The sequence below is a fragment of the Neoarius graeffei genome, chromosome 10, assembly GCF_027579695.1.
Source record: "Neoarius graeffei isolate fNeoGra1 chromosome 10, fNeoGra1.pri, whole genome shotgun sequence".
In the NCBI taxonomy this organism is placed as follows: Eukaryota; Metazoa; Chordata; class Actinopteri; order Siluriformes; family Ariidae; genus Neoarius; species Neoarius graeffei.
Genome location: NC_083578.1, coordinates 27474728 through 27497399, shown reverse-complemented (window position 1 = coordinate 27497399; position 22672 = coordinate 27474728). Strand labels below are relative to the sequence as shown.

At 41.6% G+C, this 22672-nt stretch overlaps 2 protein-coding genes across 2 annotated transcripts in view; one reads left to right on the top strand and one right to left on the bottom strand.

Annotated features, from left to right (window-relative positions):
- cacna2d3a (calcium channel, voltage-dependent, alpha 2/delta subunit 3a) overlaps positions 1–9153 on the bottom strand; it is a 1043750-nt gene extending 1034597 nt beyond the window's left edge. Inside the window, exons 1-2 of the mRNA XM_060931674.1 lie at positions 8964–9153; positions 7656–7737 (exon numbers count right to left, since the gene is read on the bottom strand). Coding sequence (XP_060787657.1) covers positions 7656–7737; positions 8964–9076 — 195 coding nt within the window. The 5' untranslated portion in view covers positions 9077–9153. The remainder of the gene's footprint in view (positions 1–7655; positions 7738–8963) is intronic.
- A 5353-nt stretch (positions 9154–14506) lies between these two features.
- Positions 14507–22672, top strand: part of parapinopsina (parapinopsin a) — a 61415-nt gene continuing 53249 nt past the window's right edge. The window contains 1 exon segment of the mRNA XM_060932697.1: positions 14507–14519. Coding sequence (XP_060788680.1) covers positions 14507–14519 — 13 coding nt within the window.

Sequence of the window (22672 nt, the reverse complement as noted above, 5' to 3'; positions counted from 1 at the left end):
GGGAGCAAACCCCCTCTCGTACTCTCCCCCCATGCACGTTTGGCACGGCGCGCAGTCCTGGGGGCCACCCAAAAGTTAGGGCTTTATTTTGATCCTGGGGAGAACACTGATGGATGGATGGATGGATGGATGGATGGATGGATGGATGGATGGATGGATGGATGGGGGCAGTACAGTGGTGTAGTGGTTAGCACTGTCGCCTCACAGCAAAAAGGTCCTGGGTTTGAGTCCAGTGGCTGGCGAGGGCCTTTCTGTGTGGAGTTTGCATGTTCTCCCATGTCCGCGTGGGTTTCCTCCGGGTGCTCCAGTTTGCCCCACAGTCCAAAGACATGCAGGTTAGATTAATTGGTGGCTCTAAATTGACCGTAGGTGTGAATGTGAGTGCAAATGGTTGTCTGTCTCTGTGTCACAGGGGCGATTCTAGCATCTGATCTTTGGGGGTGCTTAGCCCCCAGAGCTGACAGAGACACCTGGCTTGAACGACAGTGTTTCCACGTTTATTCCGCATTTAGACTAGACTTAACTAGACAAGAAGACTAGACTAGACAAGACTAGACTTATGCAATGTTTTAACAGAAGCTGACCCAATAAACTATGATATCTACACATTTACAGCCACTGACACAAATATTTACGTTATATTTTTAACTAAACAAGACCTACTACTGCATTTGTAATGTTGGAGCTATTCATTTTGAACAGTGGTAATTGTTAATTAATGTGTTATTGTGTATTGTGTAATAATAGTGTGTATTATTATGATTTTACATTAGTTTACATTAGTTTATATTTTTTGTTATATTTGTTATATTTTGGTAGTGTTCTTTTGAAAATGTAGGCTATATCCAAACCACACTCACTGTCCCCCCAGACAATGACCAGGGTTTGGATTTGTGAATGATAAGCAAACATAAACGCTATGTTACATTAAATAAAACTGAGTAACACACGGTGGTCTAGCACCGTAGCACTTGTACAGCTCTGCACAAAAGTATCTCGATATGGATGATAAATGTCGTTTTTATCATTCTATTCATAGACCAGGGAACATCAATATTGCATTATGCATATTATTGTGTTGTGTTTAACAATTGTAATTCCAGTCCGTACCTTCACATCTCGCTATGCCAGTAAAACTCAGGTGCTACTTCGAGTTCCTCATCGGCGTGGAATCCAGTTTAAAAAAAAAAAACACCATGTCATAGCAAGCACTCGCGCAGACAGGCAACCCAATCAGAGGGGACGCAAGGAGGAGAGGTATTTTACTGCTCATAGAACTATCACGTAACAGGTGAATTCAAGAACACACACACGCCCGCGCACACATTCATTGCGCAGTGCGCAAGGGCGCTTATTTCTGAAAATTACGTCCAAAAGCAGTGTTTTTGAGGATGCTGAGCTAGGAGGTGCTGAGCTCGTTTTTGGGGGTGCTTGAGCACCCCCAAAAATAGGCTAAACACGCCCCTGCTGTGTCAGCCCTGCAATGACCTGGCAACTTGTCCAGGGTGTGCCCTGCCTCTCGCCCATAGTCAGCTGGGATAGGCTCCAGCTTGCCTGTGACCCTGTAGAACAGGATAAGCGGCTACAGATAATGGATGGATAAATTTGACATTGTAAGTTTGACAGTGAATCAACAGTTTCTTTTTTAGCAAAGCAGACTTTGACCTTGACCTAGATCTTGATTTAACAGTCTCTCTCTAACATATAACACGTGAACTAATACATTAAACATTATACCTTTTCTTGCACTTCTTCTGGTTAACTGGCTTGCATGGCCTGAATCCCTTTTCCCTGGACAGTGTCAGAATATTGTTGGCACAGAATCGGGTTTGAGTCTAATACGACCTGTGTAGCCGAAGAGCTCGGCCTGTAGATTCCTTTCAGAGCAATCGGGCTCAAAATGTTCCTTGCAAACAACAGAATTTCTACCAAGAGAGAGTGTTTGTAAAGTGCAACCTGTTCCCAAGTTGTGTAGCCACTGTTTAGTAAGGCATTTATGTTGCTCGGTTGTCAGCAATGGAACACAGAAAAAAAAATTTCCCTTATTATCACGTTTATTGTTTTTGCAACCACAGCCTTTGCACGCCACCATTTTTCAACAATGTTTTGGCCATGTGGCTACATCACAGTTGTCAGGAGCAGCAAGCCAATCAAGAGACAGGAAAACTATCAATGGTTCTATCCCTGTGTCCGAAATTGCTCACTCGTTCACTACTCCCTATATACAGGGCAGGGTTTTTTCTAGAAAAATTTAGTATGAGGGCGCTCACCATGGCGAGGGAGCAAAGCGAGGGGGGGATGGTGCCGGTTGTCCCCCCGCCGTGCAAAGCCTTTGAACAATGCTCCAATGGGACATTCTGAGGCTATCTGAGAGGGAAATTGTAACAAATTGTCTGTCAACATTGAAAAAGAAAGAAGTAATCTTCTTCTGCCCCGGACAGTCTTTGGCTTTCTTCCGCTTCGTGCCGCGGGATGACATCTTTAAATGCCCAAGTGTCAACAAAAACAACTCACGAACTACTTCTGTCAAAAGCTCCCGCGCCGGTGGGTGAAAGGCCATTCAGTCTCGAGAAATCTCGCTCTACAAGTCAGCTGACCTTGTATGTAACCCATGTCAAATCTCGTGAGAGCAGCCGCGACAAGTAAACAACTAAACAACATGGCGCCTCAGTCTGGAAAACGCCAATTCGGATTGTTTTTGCACCGTCTGGCGGTGTATCTACTATGATTGGAATATTTTTGGAGCAATTATAACATATTTGATGATCAGACACATACGTAGTGTTGCTGGGATGTTTTCACGGAGTCGGTAAGGGGGCGCACGCCGAGAGTAAGAGGGCGCAGCGCCCCTGTTCCCCCGTTTAGACGAAAGCCTGCAGGGAATTACTATATAGAGGACTATATAGTGAGCTCATTGGTAAAATGAAAAAAACGCTTTCGGGCATTAGTCCGTTGCGCTGGTATCTACGTCATTACTGTCACAGATCAGTCGGCTGGTGGGTTTTCAAAATAATAAATAAATGCATGTACTTTTGTGATAAATACATATTATACCGAGTGTATTTCCCACATTAATCAATACAAAGTATCTGCATCTTTCAGTTTTTTTAATCAAGGCTGAATACTTTCGTCTTTGCCGCTGCCTTATGTTAAATCAAATTTGAGACTTTGAATTTGATTTCTGTCAGCGTGACCGCAGTGCATGATGGGATATATTGCTTTGGTTAGTGACCAACGGTTGTATACTACTTTTCGTGATGCACTGTGGGATACTTTCAGTGCACTATATAGGGTGTAAATAATCCTCACTAAGGTTTCGGACAGCACTACAAAATGGCGTCCCCACTATATAGTGCCCTATATAGTGAGTAAAGAGCAATTTTGGACACAGGGCATGTCATGCTGACCTTTGACACTGCCTACAAAATGGCAATATGGCAGCACCCTGAAGTGGAACTTAAGTGAGCAGGAATACAAAATATTTTTAAAGCATTTCTTTATGCAATACAGTGTTACAGTACAGGGGAGTCAAAATGCATTCGTGCAAAATGTATAATATTTCTAGCCTACATTTATTTTTCACTGCAGGTACCCTTTACAAGTCAGTGGAGTGAAGTTCTACTGATAGCTTGCTTATGCCAAGTGTTAGGCAAATGAATAAAGGTAAATGTAAACAAATGAATGATCTGCAATGTCATAAGGTAGCCGATATTCAAGATATGCGCATTGTGTTGGTAAATTCTACAAAACTCATTGACAGGGTCACAGTTATAATCACAGAAAGACCTGTAGTACCTGAGTTGTACATTCTGTACCTAATCTGCATTTTGAACCTGATCTCATGCAAAATCATGAAGCATTTGAATGAGTAAGGGAATTTCTTTCTCCCTCCTTCTTCCTAACCATGCTTCTTCCATACTATTGCATAAGCATTGCATTTTCTACTGCCCTTTTTAATACATTCAGTTGCAACTATTTAGTCTTTTTTATCTCTTTTATACAACCCCAATTCCAAAAAAGTTGGGACAAAGTACAAATTGTAAATAAAAATGGATTGCAATAATTTACAAATCTCAAAAACTGATATTGTATTCACAATAGAACATAGACAACATATCAAATGTCGAAAGTGATACATTTTGAAATTTCATGCCAAATATTGGCTCATTTGAAATTTCATGACAGCAACACATCTCAAAAAAGTTGGGACAGGGGCAATAAGAGGCTGGAAAAGTTAAAGGTACAAAAAAGGAACAGCTGGAGGACCAAATTGCAACTCATTAGGTCAATTGGCAATCGGTCATTAACATGACTGGGTATAAAAAGAGCATCTTGGAGTGGCAGCGGCTCTCAGAAGTAAAGATGGGAAGAGGATCACCAACCCCCCTAATTCTGCACCGACAAATAGTGGAGCAATATCAGAAAGGAGTTCGACAGTGTAGAATTGCAAAGAGTTTGAACATATCATCATCTACAGTGCATAATACCATCAAAAGATTCAGAGAATCTGGAAGAATCTCTGTGCATAAGGGTCAAGGCCGGAAAACCATACTGGGTGCCTGTGATCTTCGGGCCCTTAGACGGCACTGCATCACATACGGGCATGCTTCTGTATTGGAAATCACAAAATGGGCTCAGGAATATTTCCAGAGAACATTATCTGTGAACACAATTCGCCGTGCCATCTGCCGTTGCCAGCTAAAACTCTATAGTTCAAAGAAGGAGCCGTATCTAAACATGATCCAGAAGCGCAGACGTCTTTTCTGGGCCAAGGCTCATTTAAAATGGACTGTGGCAAAGTGGAAAACTGTTCTGTGGTCAGACGAATCAAAATTTGAAGTTCTTTATGGAAATCAGGGACGCCGTGTCATTCAGACTAAAGAGGAGAAAGACGACCCAAGTTGTTATCAGCGCTCAGTTCAGAAGCCTGCATCTCTGATGGTATGGGGTTGCATTAGTGCATGTGGCATGGGCAGCTTGCACATCTGGAAAGACACCATCAATGCTGAAAGGTATATCCAGGTTCTAGAGCAACATATGCTCCCATCCAGACGACGTCTCTTTCAGGGAAGACCTTGCATTTTCCAACATGACAATGCCAAACCACATACTGCATCAATTACAGCATCATGGCTGCGTAGAAGAAGGGTCCGGGTACTGAACTGGCCAGCCTGCAGTCCAGATCTTTCACCCATAAAAAACATTTGGCGCATCATAAAACAGAAGATACGACAAAAAAGACCTAAGACAGTTGAGCAACTAGAATCCTACATTAGACAAGAATGGGTTAACATTCCTATCCCTAAACTTGAGCAACTTGTCTCCTCAGTCCCCAGACGTTTACAGACTGTTGTAAAGAGAAAAGGAGATGTCTCACAGTGGTAAACATGGCCTTGTCCCAACTTTTTTGAGATCTGTTGTTGTCATGAAATTTAAAATCACCTAATTTTTCTCTTTAAATGGTACATTTTCTCAGTTTAAACATTTGATATGTCATCTATGTTCTATTCTGAATAAAATACGGAATTTTGAAACTTCCACATCATTGCATTCCATTTTTATTTACAATTTGTACTTTGTCCCAACTTTTTTGGAATCGGGGTTGTATCTATCCAGTCCAAATTGTAATCCCATTTATCACAATTCAATCGTGCTGTTATTCCATTTATCGCAATTCAGTCCTGCTTTTATCCTTTATATTACACACAAACACACACACGCACGCACGCACACGCGCGCACGCACACGCGCGCACACACACACACCTTTCTCAGTTCATGTGGTTAAGCTCTCTCCACTATTCATCACTTGTTTGTTAACCATTACAAAATAATCCAACATTGTTCTTATTTCATTAGTCTAAAAACCCACACAAATTTATGTATGAGCATGCATACAGAAATGCAGCAGATTCCAGCAGGAAAGTGGTGCTTCGCTGTTACTCATACTAATACTACAATAACTCGTTAAGACTGAAGGACTCACAAACAGAGCACAAGCAAGACTCAAAATTCACATCATTCATAAGTGCTCATCACAGACCCTTGGATTCCATAATGCCTTGTTCACAGCAGCTCACTACCTTCTCCCATTTCACTGAGTCAAAAGTTTACAAAGTGCATTCAAGCAGATTTTCACTGACTTTCACCTGCATCCAGGACAGTCTGAAGGTATGAAAGTGCACAAGTAAAACAGTACAAGTAAGGAAAAGAGATTTTGCTGTTTTGTGGATTGTGTGTGTGTGCGTGCGCGCGTGCACTACATATTGAGGACCGGAATATGTTTTTTACCAATAGAGCTAGGACATTTTAGCTGGTCCTCATTTCTTCAAAGGGGTGTTTGAGGGTTAAGACTTTTTTTAGGGATCAGGTTAGAATTAAGTGTAGGTTAGGGTTACGGCAAGGGTTAAGGTTCAGGTAACGGGCTGCGGAATGTATTATGTCAATGAGTGGATCCACAAAGATAGAAGTGCAAGCATGTGTGTGTCTGTGTGTGTGTGTGAGAGAGAGAGCATGTGTCTTGGTACAGAGTGATTTCAATTTGTGCAAGACTGCTTATTAGAGCTTACACTACTAATCAAGTGTTTTAACATATGGATTTTAGTTTTTATAATGTTTACTCACTACTGGCAATTAAATCAGCGAATTTAGGTAAGATTTCTATTAAATACCTAAATCACTGTATTTAAGGACTTATTCATTGTCTTGAATACAAATTTTAAGTATTTTAGGAAAGGCAAGTGAACTTTTTTTTTTTTTACTTTTTTCCATGTGACAGCTATCAACTGGGGAGGGTCAGGGCTAACATGTGGTTCAACCAAGACAAGTAAAACCAGCAAACTGCATCTTCTGGAACTGCTGCTCATGCTGTTTCACAAGGCAATGTAACACACTCAAAGGAAAGTGCTACAGACCCTCTTCTGCATGCATGATTGGTTAGTGTCACTGTGATTGACAAGGGAAAGAAAGTGTGACGCCCCTCCCATGGCTTTCTTGGACTCTCTGTTCTTCGAGATTTGAACTTGTGATCTCTGGACGATAGTGCAAATGATTTTCTGTTTCCCCACTAGAGAGCCACAAGTGTGCTTTTTTTGTTAACCAGTTACTGTAAGATTTTAAGTTACTGTAAACATATATTTGTCTTATAGTTAATAAAAGCAGTGAAATTTAACCAAATGTTAATAGAAGATGTTCAAAAACTTTTGACTGGCATTTTAAATACTAAAAAAGGGGAGCTGGAGAAAGCACATTAAGAATGCATTTTTTGGTTGCTTTGATGAGTAAATATGCACTTCCCGAGGGGAAAAAAAGCTCTACTTCCCTTTTCTCTGCACAATTAACCCAGCGGCCCTCATTTGAATTTCATATGTTTGTGAAGGTTTCTGCAGAAATGTGAGCATTTCTGCATGTCTTACCCAATATAGAAAGATTGGGTGAGTTGTAACAGTAAGTAGCACCATCAATCAAAGAAAATTGCAGGATCACAGCTTAGCTTTTGAATTTGCATTTAATTCTTTTTCGATTTCATTGTTCTCCTTTAGATGCCCATTTTGCACACAGCAAAAATAAAGTGAATTATTTGATTTGATTACCCATACTTTTTTGTGGTCATGTTTTCCCCAGTTGATATGTACTGTGAATAAGTGGTATGTGTACCTTCTGTAGGAGCTGTGATCCAGAGTACTTGGCTGCTATAGACTTCATTTCTCCTCCAAATGCTGAAGCCCAGAGCTTCACACTACAATGTAGGATACAGACAGACGGAAGGAGTATAATTAAATGTCTGAAATGCAAATAAGCACAAGCTCATATTTTTGTTGGACTTGGGGTATTTACTGATGCATAAGGAAAATAGTTGTACATAATTATCACATAGAATCTGTAATTGTGAGTGTCATGGAGGCAAAGTGAGTAGTGGGTGTTGTCACTTCAGAGCAAGATTACTGCATGTGTTTTGCATGTTCTCCCCGTGTTCGAGTCGGTTTCTTCCCACCTCTATATAGTCCCTTGGTGTGAATGTGTGTATGCATGGTGCCCTGTGATTGACTGGTGTCCCATCCTCGATCAATTCTCCCATCTTTGAACTCAATGTTCCTGGGATAGGCTCTAGATCCCTGGCTACCCTGACCAGGATAAAACAGACACTCCAGATGAAAGCTCATATTCTCTTCAGATGCTTAAATGCTAGTTTCATCTGTTTATGATATACAATATTTAGCTTCCACTGAGGTGATCTCTGTACATTTGGCTCTTTGTGAGGAAAACATTTGTAGTGATGTCAACCCTACCAAATACTGACTGACGCAGAAGGACGTCGGTTTCTTCCCACCTCTATATAGTCCCTTGGTGTGAATGTGTGTATGCATGCTGCCCTGTGATTGACTGGTGTCCCATCCCGGATCAATTCTCCCACCTTTGAACTCAATGTTCCTGGGATAGGCTCTAGATCCCTGGCTACCCTGACCAGGATAAAGCAGACACTCCAGATGAAAGCTCATATTCTCTTCGGATGCTTAAATGCTAGTTTCATACAGTATTTAGCTTCCACTGAGGTGATCTCTGTACGTTTGGCTCTTTGTGAGGAACAAATTTGCAGTGATGTCAACCCTACCAAATACTGACTGACGCAGAAGGACGTCGGTTTCTTCCCACCTCTATATAGTCCCTTGGTGTGAATGTGTGTATGCATGCTGCCCTGTGATTGACTGGTGTCCCATCCTGGATCAATTCTCCCACCTTTGAACTCAATGTTCCTGGGATAGGCTCTAGATCCCTGGCTACCCTGACCAGGATAAAGCAGACACTCCAGATGAAAACTCATGATATACAGTATTTAGCTTTCACTGAGGTGATCTCTGTACGTTGGCTCTTTGTGAGGAAAACATTTGTAGTGATGTCAACCCTACCAAATACTGACTGTGCTTAAAATAATTAAGAGAGAGAGAGAGAGAAGTTGTAACTTACACTGCAGGAGGGATTCCCTGATGCGTCCCAGACACGTCGAGCACCGACGTGCTCCTTAGAGTCCACATGAAGAACAAACACACACCACACAAGTGTGAGGAAAACACCTTCATCCTGCTCGTCTTTAGAAAAAAAGAAAGAAAAAAACTCGACTTCCGGGTGTATTTTTAATTCTCGCCCTCTCTCCTGCAGTATTAATCACAGCCTCAATGAATGGCGTGAGAAAGAAAGTTAAAAATAGCACCACTAATTTAAACGCCCCCAAAAGACAAAAGTAGACCCTTTCATACCCAGCCACAAGCGCAGGGCATCACAGTCCGTTACTTCGGATTAAAAAAACCAACCGTGTACTTGCGAGAATAAAATAACGCTTAAATTCTCACTCAGAGATTTGTAATATCTAAAGTAGTAGCTTTAGTGTGATTCTTCTCCTTAAGGATACAGCAGGAACTCCTGTAGTGAGGAAAGCGCGCGCAAACCGTGACCTCTCTCAGGCAGCGCCAAAAGAGCGCGCGAGAGCCAAACCAAGTGGGGAAAGAGTGGAGGGGGGACACAGAAGGAAAAGGAATGGCGGAGCTCGATAGTTTATTCTTTATTCAGTTACGGTCTCTCCAAGGATGAGAATACAAACGACTTCGCTACTGATTTTTTTTTCCGACTTATGACGCAGCCAAGCCGTTATCAGAAACGGAAAACTCACTGGAGCGTAACGTCTCAGCTCTCATGATGACATGACACACACTGGCTACCTGAGGCAAAAAAAAAAAAAAATACGTTAACGTCTTTACGACTCTCAACGTGATGTGGATGGGAAAAAAGACAAGGGATGAGCGAACAAACAGAGCGTTAAAAATGGCATCTAAGAGGCTTAACTGTCCGTCTTCTGCCACGGTTTTCCCAAAACTCGCTTTGCTGCTCGCATTTAAACCGTCGGAGCGCGCGCTGTTACTGTGCTCCTCTGACACTTTGTGCTCCAGGCTTAAAAGAAATTTATGCTTGTGTGCTTTGCTTTTTGGGAATAAACAAGTAGCACTTGCACTATATAATCGTTATATTTGACATAGGCACGTTCATATACCGCGAAATACTCTCTACATTTGGAAAACGTGATCTATCGCTGTCTGATCAAACTAAAGAATCAGGAGATAGCACTGCAAATTACAGTGGTGCTTGAAAGTTTGTGAACCATTTAGAATTTTCAATATTTCTGCACGGTGGTGTAGTGGTTAGCGCTGTCGCCTCACAGCAAGAAGGTCCGGGTTCGAGCCCCGGGGCCGGCGAGGGCCTTTCTGTGCGGAGTTTGCATGTTCTCCCCGTGTCCGCGTGGGTTTCGTCCGGGTGCGCCGGTTTCCCCCACAGTCCAAAGACATGCAGGTTAGGTTAACTGGTGACTCTAAATTGACCGTAGGTGTGAATGGTTGTCTGTGTTTATGTGTCAGCCCTGTGATGACCTGGTGACTTGTCCAGGGTGTACCCCGCCTTTCGCCCGTAGTCAGCTGGGATAGACTCCAGCTTGCCTGCGACCCTGTAGAACAGGATAAAGCGGCTACAGATAATGAGATGAGACGTTCATATACCGCGAAATACTCTGTACATTTGGAAAACATGATCTATTGCTGTCTGATCAAACTAAATAATCAGGAGATAGCATTGCAAATTGGAAATTACAGTGGTGCTTGAAAGTTTGTGAGCCATTTAGAATTTTCAATATTTCTGCATAAATATGACCTAAAACATCGTCAGATTTTCACACAAGTCCTAAAGAAGTAGATAAAGAAACCTCTGTTAAACAAATGAGACAAAAATATTATACTTGGTCATTTATTTATTAAGGAAAATGATCCAATATTACAGGCCGGCTGTCACCTCACAGCAAGAAGGTCCGGGTTCGAGCCCCGGGGCCGGCGAGGGCCTTTCTGTGCGGAGTTTGCATGTTCTCCCCATGTCCGCGTGGGTTTCCTCCGGGTGCGCCGGTTTCCCCCACAGTCCAAAGACATGCAGGTTAGGTTAACTGGTGACTCTAAATTGACCGTAGGTGTGAATGGTTGTCTGTGTTTATGTGTCAGCCCTGTGATGACCTGGCGACTTGTCCAGGGTGTACCCCGCCTTTCGCCCATAGTCAGCTGGGATAGGCTCCAGCTTGCCTGCGACCCTGTAGAACAGGATAAAGCGGCTACAGATGAGATGAGATGAGACGTTCATATACCGCGAAATACTCTTTACATTTGGAAAACGTGATCTATTGCTGTCTGATCAAACTAAATAATCAGGAGATAGCATTGCAAATTGGAAATTACAGTGGTGCTTGAAAGTTTGTGAGCCATTTAGAATTTTCAATATTTCTGCATAAATATGACCTAAAACATCGTCAGATTTTCACACAAGTCCTAAAGAAGTAGATAAAGAAACCTCTGTTAAACAAATGAGACAAAAATATTATACTTGGTCATTTATTTATTAAGGAAAATGATCCAATATTACAGGCCGGCTGTCGCCTCACAGCAAGAAGGTCCGGGTTCGAGCCCCGTGGCCGGCGAGGGCCTTTCTGTGTGGAGTTTGCATGTTCTCCCCGTGTCCGCGTGGGTTTCCTCCGGGTGCGCCGGTTTCCCCCACAGTCCAAAGACATGCAGGTTAGGTTAACTGGTGACTCTAAATTGACCATAGGTGTGAATGTGAGTGTGAATGGTTGTCTGTGTTTATGTGTCAGCCCTGTGATGACCTGGCGACTTGTCCAGGGTGTACCCCGCCTTTTGCCCGTAGTCAGCTGGGATAGGCTCCAGCTTGCCTGCAACCCTGTAGAACAGGATAAAGCGGCTAGAGATAATGAGATGAGATCCAATATTACATATCTGTGAGTGGCAAAACTATGTGAACCTCAAGGACTAGCAGTTAATTTGAAGGTGAAATTAGAGTCAGGTGTTTTCAATCAATGGGATGACAATCAGGTGTGAGTGGGCACCCTGTTTTATTTAAAAAACAGGGCTCTATCAAAGTCTGATCTTCACAGCACGTTTGTGGAAGTGTATCATGGCACAAACAAAGGAGCTTTCTGAGGACCTCAGGAAAAGTGTTCTTGATGCTCATCAGGCTGGAAAAGGTTACAAAACCATCTCTAAAGAGTTTGGACTCCACCAATTCACAGTCAGACAGCTTGTGTACAAATGGAGGAAATTCAAGACCATTGTTACCCTCCCCAGGAGTGGTCGACCAACAAAAATTACTCCAAGAGCAAGGCGTGTAATAGTCGGCGAGGTCACAAAGGACCCCAGGGTAACTTCTAAGCAACTGAAGGCCTCTCTCACATTGGCTAATGTTAATGTTCATGAGTCCACCATCAGGAGAACACTGAACAACAATGGTGTGCATGGCAGGGTTGCAAGGAGAAAGCCACTGTTCTCCAAAAAGAACATTGCTGCTCATCTGCAGTTTGCTAAAGATCATGTGGACAAGCCAGAAGGCTATTGGAAAAATGTTTTGTAGACGGATGAGACCAAAATAGAACTTTTTGGCTTAAATGAGAAGCATTATGTTTGGAGAAAGGAAAACACTGCATTCCCGCATAAGAACCTTATCCCATCTGTGAAACATGGTGGTGGTGGTGGTATTATCGTGGTTTGGGCCTGTTTTTCTGCATCTGGGGCAGGATGGCTTGCCATCATTGATGGAACAATGAATTCTGAATTATACCAGCGAATTCTAAAGGAAAATGTCAGGGCATCTGTATATGAACTGAATCTCAAGAGAAGGTGGGTCATGCAGCAAGACGACGACCCTAAGCACACAAGTCATTCTACCAAAGAATGGTTAAAGAAGAATAACGGCCAAGTCAAAGTCCTGACCTTAATCCAATCGAAATGTTGCGGAAGGACCTGAAGCGAGCAGTTCATGTGAGGAAACCCACCAACATACCAGAGTTGAAGCTGTTCTGTACAGAGGAATGGGCTAAAATTCCTCCAAGCTGATGTGCAGGACTGATCAACAGTTACCAGAAACGTTTAGTTGCAGTTATTGCTGCACAAGGGGGTCACACCAGATACTGAAAGCAAAGGTTCACATACTTTTGCCACTCACAGATATGTAATATTGGATACTTTTCCTCAATAAATAAATGATCAAGTATAATATTTTTTGTCTCATTTGTTTAACTGGGTTCTCTTTATCTACTTTTAGGACTTGTGTGAAAATCTGATGATGTTTTAGGTCATATTTATGCAGAAATATTGAAAATTCTAAAGGGTTCACAAACTTTCAAGCACCACTGTATTTTATAGATCGTCTTAATTATCTTGTTATAAATTGTTATTAATATATGGAAGTTCATGTTATCAGTTTCCATTCTCACTTTGCCACGTTATTTAATAATTTATTATTATTATTTTTTTTTTTTTAAATTTAATCTGGGTAAGGGTGGCATGGTGGTGCAGTGGTTCTCGCTGTTGCCTCACAGCAAGAATGTTTCAGGTTCTAACCTGCCAGTTGACTGAGGCTTTTCTATGTGGCGTTTGCATGGCGTTTCACCTTACCTATGTAGGTTTTGTCCAGGTGCTCTGGTTTCCTTTCACCATTAAAAGTCATGCAGATTAGGCCAACTGGCTACTCTAGATTCACTGTAAGTGTGAATGTGAGTATGAATGGTTGTCTGTCTCTTTGTATTAGCCCCACGATAGATTGGCGACCTACCCAGAGTATACCCCACCTTTCCCCAAAGTTGTTGGGATTGGCTCCAGTTCACCCACAATCCACAATGGATAAGTGGTCTATAAAATGAATTATGGGTAAATAAAACCTCTCATTGGTTTGCACAGTGGAAACTTACTTCAAAAAATGGAGTTCATGCATTCTTTGCATTTGCAGTTGGCTCATCATAAGTACATGTAACATCTTACACTCTTAAATTAAGCCTAGTTTCAACCTCCTCTTAATCAGTCACTCAGAGTCAGCGCTACTCAAATATAGGCCGCAGAGATTAAGTTGGAAATGCAGTTTTAGCAAATCAATGCGCTCAGCAGAAGCTACTGATAAATTATTCATCAACTGATTGTGTTTGATCTTCAAAAAATGCTTGAATGTAGAGGACTTGGCACACACATGGTTATGACTCAGCAAATTTTAACTAAAATGTGATTCAGTGCTGATTTATCATTACCCAGAAAGTAGACCTTCTCAGGACACATATTTTAGGCACATAGAGGTCAAGGCCATGGCTAATATTGTGGACCAAATAGTTTAAAGTGATCAAAGTTTGAGCAGCCAAATATAGGTTTGCTTGGCATTTACATAAATTCAAGGCCAAACAGTCTTTAAACTGGAGGGATATGTTCTCCTCGCCTCAACAATATTTTTGTTTTTGATTACTCCTGCTTTACACATACCTTATATAGCCAAAAGTACATAGACACCTGACCATCACTCCCATATGTAGGCCTTCCCCAAACTGTAGGGACACAATTGGAAGCACACAATTGTATAAAGGACTTTCACTGATGTCACAGATTTTTGTTTATCACAGAGCATCCACCATATTTCCGGGCAAACAAAGAACCATGGCCATGACAGGTAATGAAGAAAATTGAGAGGACTGCAGTCAGTACAATCTCTCTGAAGCAATAAAAATTTTAGATTATACCAGCAGATTGCACTACATCAAAAAACTGAAACATGCAGGCACCACTGATCCATATAGCTTACCCACCAACTATTTTATTGCACTTGAAAAGTGTACAGCAAACCAGCTACCAGATTTGGAATACTTTGACATCCTGAGCTATTTAGTATTTCAGACTTCTAAATACACCGGAGAAATGCTAAAGGCATACAAAAGTACAGATGCCTACAAATATTTTGAGACAGGTTTTGTGCATGCTGGAATGTTATGGGAAATTTCTGATAAAGAAAAATACCTTTTTATGACAAAGGTAAGCTCAAACTTGGATTTCCAACAGTAATAAACAAGCCAGGGCCTAGATCTAGCATATTTTATGGTCTTTAGCCTCATCTGCATTATCAGTACATAACAAACATGCTGCTAGTCTAGCCAAGCATTAGTCTAATAAAATATATTGTGTCCAAAGCCCACATCCAGATATACATTTTAACACTCATACATTTGCCATGAGGCTTTTTTTTTTGTAGTGCAGTAGAGCTGCTAATATGACACACTTATGTATTCCAGTAGACTGTACTAAGTAGTGCCAGACCATGCAAGCTGTTGAAAACAACACAGAGTTTTCATAGTAACCTGATATAAAATGTTTTCCACACACACACACAGGAATGTTTTGTTGGCACCCAGTCTTCCTGTTTAACTGTAGCTCGCCATTTTTAGCATCTTTCTTTGTTCACCAGGAAGCAGTGAAAAGTTAAACCAGGCTTATCTACACATCTGTTATTACATCCAAAAGCACTACAGGTCTCTGGCATTGTTCTTTTGGATGTAACTTAAAAAGGTTTCTGCAGATGTTTGCTTACAATCACTCACATACACTTCTGCCTGTCATTATATATCCACTGCAACACTGGAATACAGCCACACCTTTACACAGAGTCAGCCAAATCAGATAATTGAATTCTGCTCACATGTATACAGCCTGAGAAATGCAAAAACGCAGTCATGTGTTAACCGGGAGTGGGTCATACTAAGAAAGGGTGATATGACCCACATCTGGGCCTTATGTCAAATATTTATATGGTTCTGGTCTGGTCTTCATGTGGCCCACATATTGCTGACCCATCAAAAGCTCGTACACTACTGTTCAAAAGTTTGGGGTCACCCTTCCCTCTTCAGTGTAGTTATCACCTATGTAACTTTACATTGTTATGCAAATGTTGAGCATGGGTCAGTTTGAGTGAAGCAGCACCTGACAAAGAGAAAAAATGTGTGTGTGTGTGTGTGTGTGTGTGTGTGTGTGTGTGTGTGTGTGTGTGTGTGTGTGTGTCCATGCTTGACATCAGTGCAATACGCAGAATGTGAAGCATTCAAGAGAGACAGTATCAGATGATGTAAAAATAAGTGTGCTTTTATGCAAGTATAAAAATGAATGATAATTGATTCAAATGTTGCTGTGAATGCATTCAATTTGAGCAAACCAGCTTACGTCACTTCATCATTCCTACTGGGGGTGGGAATGCAAAAAGAAAAAAAGCCCTTGAAGGTATATAGTTCTCGAGGGAGCTTCCCAGTGGGTAGTTCCTTTCAAATAATTCCTAGAACTGTTTGGTCTGAAAGCGCCTAATGAAGCATATCGGCTTCGTGCTTCTAAAGGGAGAATACTGCTTTTTTTAACTCTTCTTTTCGTAAAATGAATGGATTTCAAAGTTAACTTTCCTTTTCTTGATACTGAGCAATTTTAAACATGCCATTTTATTTTTTGAATGCAATATTAGCTTACTGCTGCCGATTAGCTATAAATGTTTTTGACTGGCACAAGCTATTAATTAAACGAACAGCCTGTCTCAGTTATGTTTATTGGCATAGAAACTGATTCACAGACTTTGTGATAGAAGGAATTGAAAGAAGACTGGACAAAGTTTCACACAGATTACAAAGAGAGGGTGTTTTCAGTCCAAAACCAAGAACTCAGTTCATAACTGGACAAGAAGTCTTTATTTAATCACACGTACACTCAAGCACAGACTTAAGCACAGTGAAATTCCTCCTCTGCATTTAACCTATCTGAAGCAGTGAACACACACATGCACACACGTGAGCAATGAGCACACACACACATACCCAGAGCAGTGGGCAGCTATGCTACAGCACCCAGGGAGCAGTTGGGGGTTAGGTGCCTTGCTCAGCCATGTGCCTTGCTCATCCTTCATGGCTGCCCCATGTTAACCTAACCGCATGTCTTTGAACTGTGGGGAAAAACAGAGCACCCAGAGGAAACCCATGCAGACATAGGAAGAACATGCAAACTCCACACAGAAAGGCCCCCGTCGAACCCAGAACCTTCTTGCTGTGAGGTGACGGTGCTAACCACTACACCACTGTGCCACCCATAAAAATGCATTTAGATCCAGACCTGGACTGGAGTCTTTCTATTGAGGTATTTCACTCACGTGACCAAGTCATGTGACGCTGCCATTTTGGACGGCACGGCTCGAATCAGTTTGAATGCGAGGAAGGCGACAAACGAAAAACATAAAAGAAAAAGGAGCGAGATGCAGAAAGCACCTTCACTATCCAGCGACGTAGGGCATTTACAGGGCGAGCAGAGGGAGAGGTATTTGCAAAAATTGAGGTTAGCAGGCTTAGAGAACGACGTTTACCTGCTTCCACCAGGATTGTTCACTGACATACGGAAGTACACGAAGCCCTCGTCTTTACCTGACTTCGGCCCACATGATCTGTATACCTATGTCGTTAAAAACCCATTGCCATACACAGGTATTGATCTGAAAGCGTATAAGAGTTTGGATGCCTACAAATATTTTGTGTCAGGCTGGGTAACATGCCTACATCAGCGGGTCGTCCCTGGAGCCAGTGGTCGCCATCTTATTACAGCTAAGGTTTGTTCAAATTTTCATTTACTTTTGGTCCTCAGGATAAACAAAATGTTATTAAATGTCATTGAAATAACTTCTTAGTCTGTTGAGACATGGCCCGTTATAAATTTGCTGTTACCAGGCAATGACCAAGAACTGTATTATTAGGGTCGGTGTAGTTGTAGCAGTGTATTAGCAACTAGCTGTTAGCACTAGCTAATGTCAACAACATAGTAGCTGGTATGTTACTGTAGCAATGTTTACGTTCAGTCATTTGGATGACTGTTAAAACCTTTCAGTCTCAAGTTTTTCCTTTACTGGATTTACTAGTTTATTGAGCCATCGCGCGCTCTCCGGCCGAGCCGGGAGCCATCGCGCGCTCTCCGGCCGAGCCGGGAGCCATCGCGCGCTCTCCGGCCGAGCCGGGAGCCATCGCGCGCTCTCCGGCCGAGCCCGGAGCCATCGCGCGCTCTCCGGCCGAGCCCGGAGCCATCGCGCGCTCTCCGGCCGAGCCGGGAGCCATCGCGCGCTCTCCGGCCGAGCCCGGAGCCATCGCGCGCTCTCCGGCCGAGCCCGGAGCCATCGCGCGCTCTCCGGCCGAGCCGGGAGCCATCGCGCGCTCTCCGGCCGAGCCGGGAGCCATCGCGCGCTCTCCGGCCGAGCCCGGAGCCATCGCGCGCTCTCCGGCCGAGCCGGGAGCCATCGCGCGCTCTCCGGCCGAGCCGGGAGCCATCGCGCGCTAGCTCAGTAAACTAGTAAATCCAGTAAAGGAAAAACTTGAGACTGAAAGGTTTTAACAGTCATCCAAATGACTGAACGTAAATATTGCTACAGTAACATACCAGCTACTATGTTGTTGACATTAGCTAGCTTGCCGTCCAAAATGGTGGACACCGGGGCGTCACGTGACCCTGTGACGTCAGGTGAAATACCTCAATTGAGTGTCACTGCTCTACAAAATACAGGTGAGTTTATCAACAGCAGCAATAGGGTTAATCATAAGTACATACAAGTGCCATTTTTGTTACAACATGCATGTGCACATTTGCAATTTTATGCAGAGAGCAATAATCAAATTCTCAGTCAAATTTGGGAAATCTGCAGAGACCCTTGAAATACTTCAGCAAGCCTATGGCAAATCAGGTCTGACAATCCTGAGGCACAATTACCTAAATTTTTTGGACATTTTCAAGGGTTTTACTAATGAAGCATTTCAACGGTTTCCATTGCCGATTTCCCCAGTTTGACAGAATTTGATGTTTGCTCTCTGCTCAAGTTTGAGGTCATAGTAAAATCGCAACTGTGCATGTGTACTGTGTACAGTGTCACAAAACGTGTGTAACACAGGTTCTGGTGCTGACAGTGTGACCTCACACAGCGAGACCTTTCTGCTTGCTCCTCCTGCACACATATTACCATGACGTACTCCATTCATTCACAACAGGAACAGTTTAAAAAATTTTTGATTGCACCTCATATGATGAACAAACAGGAACAGCAGAAGAGCTGCTGTATCAACCACGTCAATCCTGAGGGTTGGAAGACCCATATCAGAGCATCACAAAAACAAACAATTCATCAGGCACTAGGACCATGGGACATCAGCGTACTGCCACTCCATCATCACCATCCCCTGTGTCCTTTGTGCAGAGACAGTGGAGCCAATGACCCTCATTTATGAACCGAATGTACAACAGAAACCTGGGCATACGGTTATTTCTACACAAAGTTAGGCATATCAATATGGATGTGAGTGGATGTTACAATCAAATTTCACGTCAAGTTCACCTTGTGAATGCAAGTGTTCAAGTCAGTATGGATGTCCAGTGCAGCACAGTACAGTAAATCTGGCTGAGTGGAGAATTATTCCTGGACCATATATTCTGAGTGGCATCTAAGCATATGCAACCACATATTCATTACTTCAAAATATGTAGCGTATGGGAAAATATTATAATTTGTAAAGGCCTATATAGACTAAGTGTCATATATCCCTAACATAAATTTTGAAATCGTTTGCAATTAACCGGGTTAACAGTTTTTTGCCACAAGATTAATTTCTCCTTCATTCTGACATATTCTACTTGTTACTGAGGTAGCCTATTTGCTGCTGGTGACATAATTACAAGCAATTAAAATTAAGCAATTAAAAGTAATGGGTAGTCTAACCAATTTACAGTGTCATAGATTAGATGATTATTCAGTCACCTATTTAAACAAGAGGTTTGCCAGTCATCAAAATTTGACACTGGCATATCTGGCTCTATTAGAAGACCTCTACACATCTATAAGATGTGAAAGGGTTTCTCAGGATTACAGGGATTTTTTTTTAAATGGACAGTGATGAGTGGCTATTAAGTCACTTTCATTTCTCAAAGTGTCAAGAATAGTAGTGTGCCAGCACAGGGGTCAGAGGACATGCGCTCCCTCTCTCAGCTTACAGTTGCCTGACTCTGTATGGCAGCTCCAGGCTGGATTGTCCAGCTGAAGGCTGAATGCCACTGATGCCTGACTCTGATTGATCTGAAATATCATTAAAATGAGGAGATAAAGAAACTGCATAACCGTGTAAGTTTTTGGTGGGGATTTTGAAATCAAGCCATTTTTTTCTTCAACTAGCCTACATATAAAGATTTGTGATTTATTATCTCATCTCATCTCATTATCTCTAGCCGCTTTATCCTTCTACAGGGTCGCAGGCAAGCTGGAGCCTATCCCAGCTGACTATGGGCGAAAGGTGGGGTACACCCTGGACAAGTCGCCAGGTCATCACAGGGCTGACACATAAACACAGACAACCATTCACACTCACATTCACACCTACGGTCAATTTAGAGTCACCAGTTAACCTAACCTGCATGTCTTTGGACTGTGGGGGAAACCGGAGCACCCGGAGGAAACCCACGCGGACACGGGGAGAACATGCAAACTCCACACAGAAAGGCCCTCGCCGGCCCCGGGGCTCGAACCCAGGACCTTCTTGCTGTGAGGCGACAGCGCTAACCACTACACCACCGTGCCGCCCCCTGATTTATTATTATTATTATTTTTATTATTTTTATTATTATTATATACAGTATATAGGCTATACATATCACAGATGGATGAATTAAATAGTCAAACATCAGCTGGATTTTGATTGTCAACAACAATGTTGTTGACCACAGCAGTGATTTCTTTTCATGCTGCATTTTTCTGACTTCCTATAATGCTACTTTTCAGGGTGCTAAATAAAAATAATTAATTCAGTTGGACTTGTGACATTAGAGCTTCTATTTCGAGGGCAGAGAAGTTTCTCTTCTTGGCCATATTATGTCTAGGGGTACAGCCTCTAAACCAAGAATATTTAGGGGCATGATATTTAAATGATGATGGTTTTCAACCACTACATTTATCAACAACACTACATTTATCATTTCTTACACCATGATTGGTGAGATACAAACATTTCATGAATCACATATGAACCCTGTCATACAATGATTTCTACACTCAGAGCTGCACTGGTTTCTATGCTAGCTTGATAAAGGAAGGCCATTGTCTCTAGGTAGACCTAGAAAGAGACACTTCTAATCAACTTTGCAGAAACTTCAAGACAATGTTCATGATGCAAGAAGGTTTGTGCCCAATCTAAATATATAGATTTACTGCAAGACAGTGCATCCACTCTGGTTTTTTTCAATCTGCACTAGCATTTGTAACCATGTAAGCCTGTTGTGGGGTTCCTGAAAATGTTGTCACATTAGCCACACAAGTTTCATTAAATGGTCATTAATATGCTGACATTGAGTCTCATTTTTCTATCTATCTAAGAAACAGGCAACAGTTTGTGCAGATAGGTGACCATAAATCTGATTTCATGAACATTACATGCGGGCTACCACAGGGGTCAATATTAGGTCCGAAATTATTCATATTATATATCAATGACATATGTAGAATTTCACAAGTACTGAAATTTGTTTTGCTTGCAGATGACACCAATATTTTTTGTTCCGGTGAGAATTTGCAACAGACTTTAGAGACAATCACAACTGAAATAAATAAACTAAAACTATGGTTTGACAAAAATAAATTATCATTAAATCTAAGCAAAACAAAGATCATGTTGTTTGGGAGACACAAAATAGATTGTAATGTAGAATTGATAATAGACAATACTAAGATAGAAATGGTACAGGAAATTAAATTTCTTGGTGTGATTTTGGATCATAAAGTCTGCTGGAAACCTCATGTAGGATACATACGAGCAAAACTGGCAAAGTGCTCGGCAATTCTGTGGAAAACAAAACATATTCTTGAGTGCAAATCTTTGCATACTCTATATTACTCATTATTTTTTGCCATATCTGACTTACTGTGTCGAAGTCTGGGGAAACACCTACAAAACCAATCTGCAGCCGATATGTACAATACAGAAAAGAGCAATAAGGACAATAAACAAAACAGGATACAGAGATCACACAAACTCACTATTCATAAAATCACACATGTTGAAATTTATGGATCTGGTCAAATTCAGAACAGCACAAATAATGTACAAAGTGAGATCTATTGCCAAAAAATATACAAGGAATGTTTAGTGAGAGAGAGGGGGGATATAATCTAAGGGGAGACCTAAATTTTAAAAAACCAAAGGTTCGAACAAATATGAAAAGCATGTGCGTATCGAGCTGTGGGGTGACTTTATGGAACAGACTGGAGACAGAAATAAAACAAAGTGCAAATATAAATCTGTTTAAAAAAAGGTACAAAAAATATTTTTAAACAAGTATATAGAAGAGGAAGTATGTCAATGGAGGATGATGAGGGATAAATAGAATAGGGTTGATTGTTATATTAGAACTAACTTAGTATATGGTATATATGGTATATATTTATTTATGGGGATAGTTTATATCTTCATATTTACAGGGATAGGTATGTAGTAGATATTTTTGTAATTATATATTTATATAGATATTTATGAAGTGTATATATGGTATATATATATATATATATATATATATATATATATATATATATATATATATATATATATATATATATATATATATATTTTTTTTTTGTAATTATATATTTGTATAGATATTTATGAAGTGTATATATATGGCATCTCATCTCATCTCATTATCTCTAGCCGCTTTATCCTGTTCTACAGGGTCGCAGGCAAGCTGGAGCCTATCCCAGCTGACTACGGGCGAAAGGCGGGGTACACCCTGGAC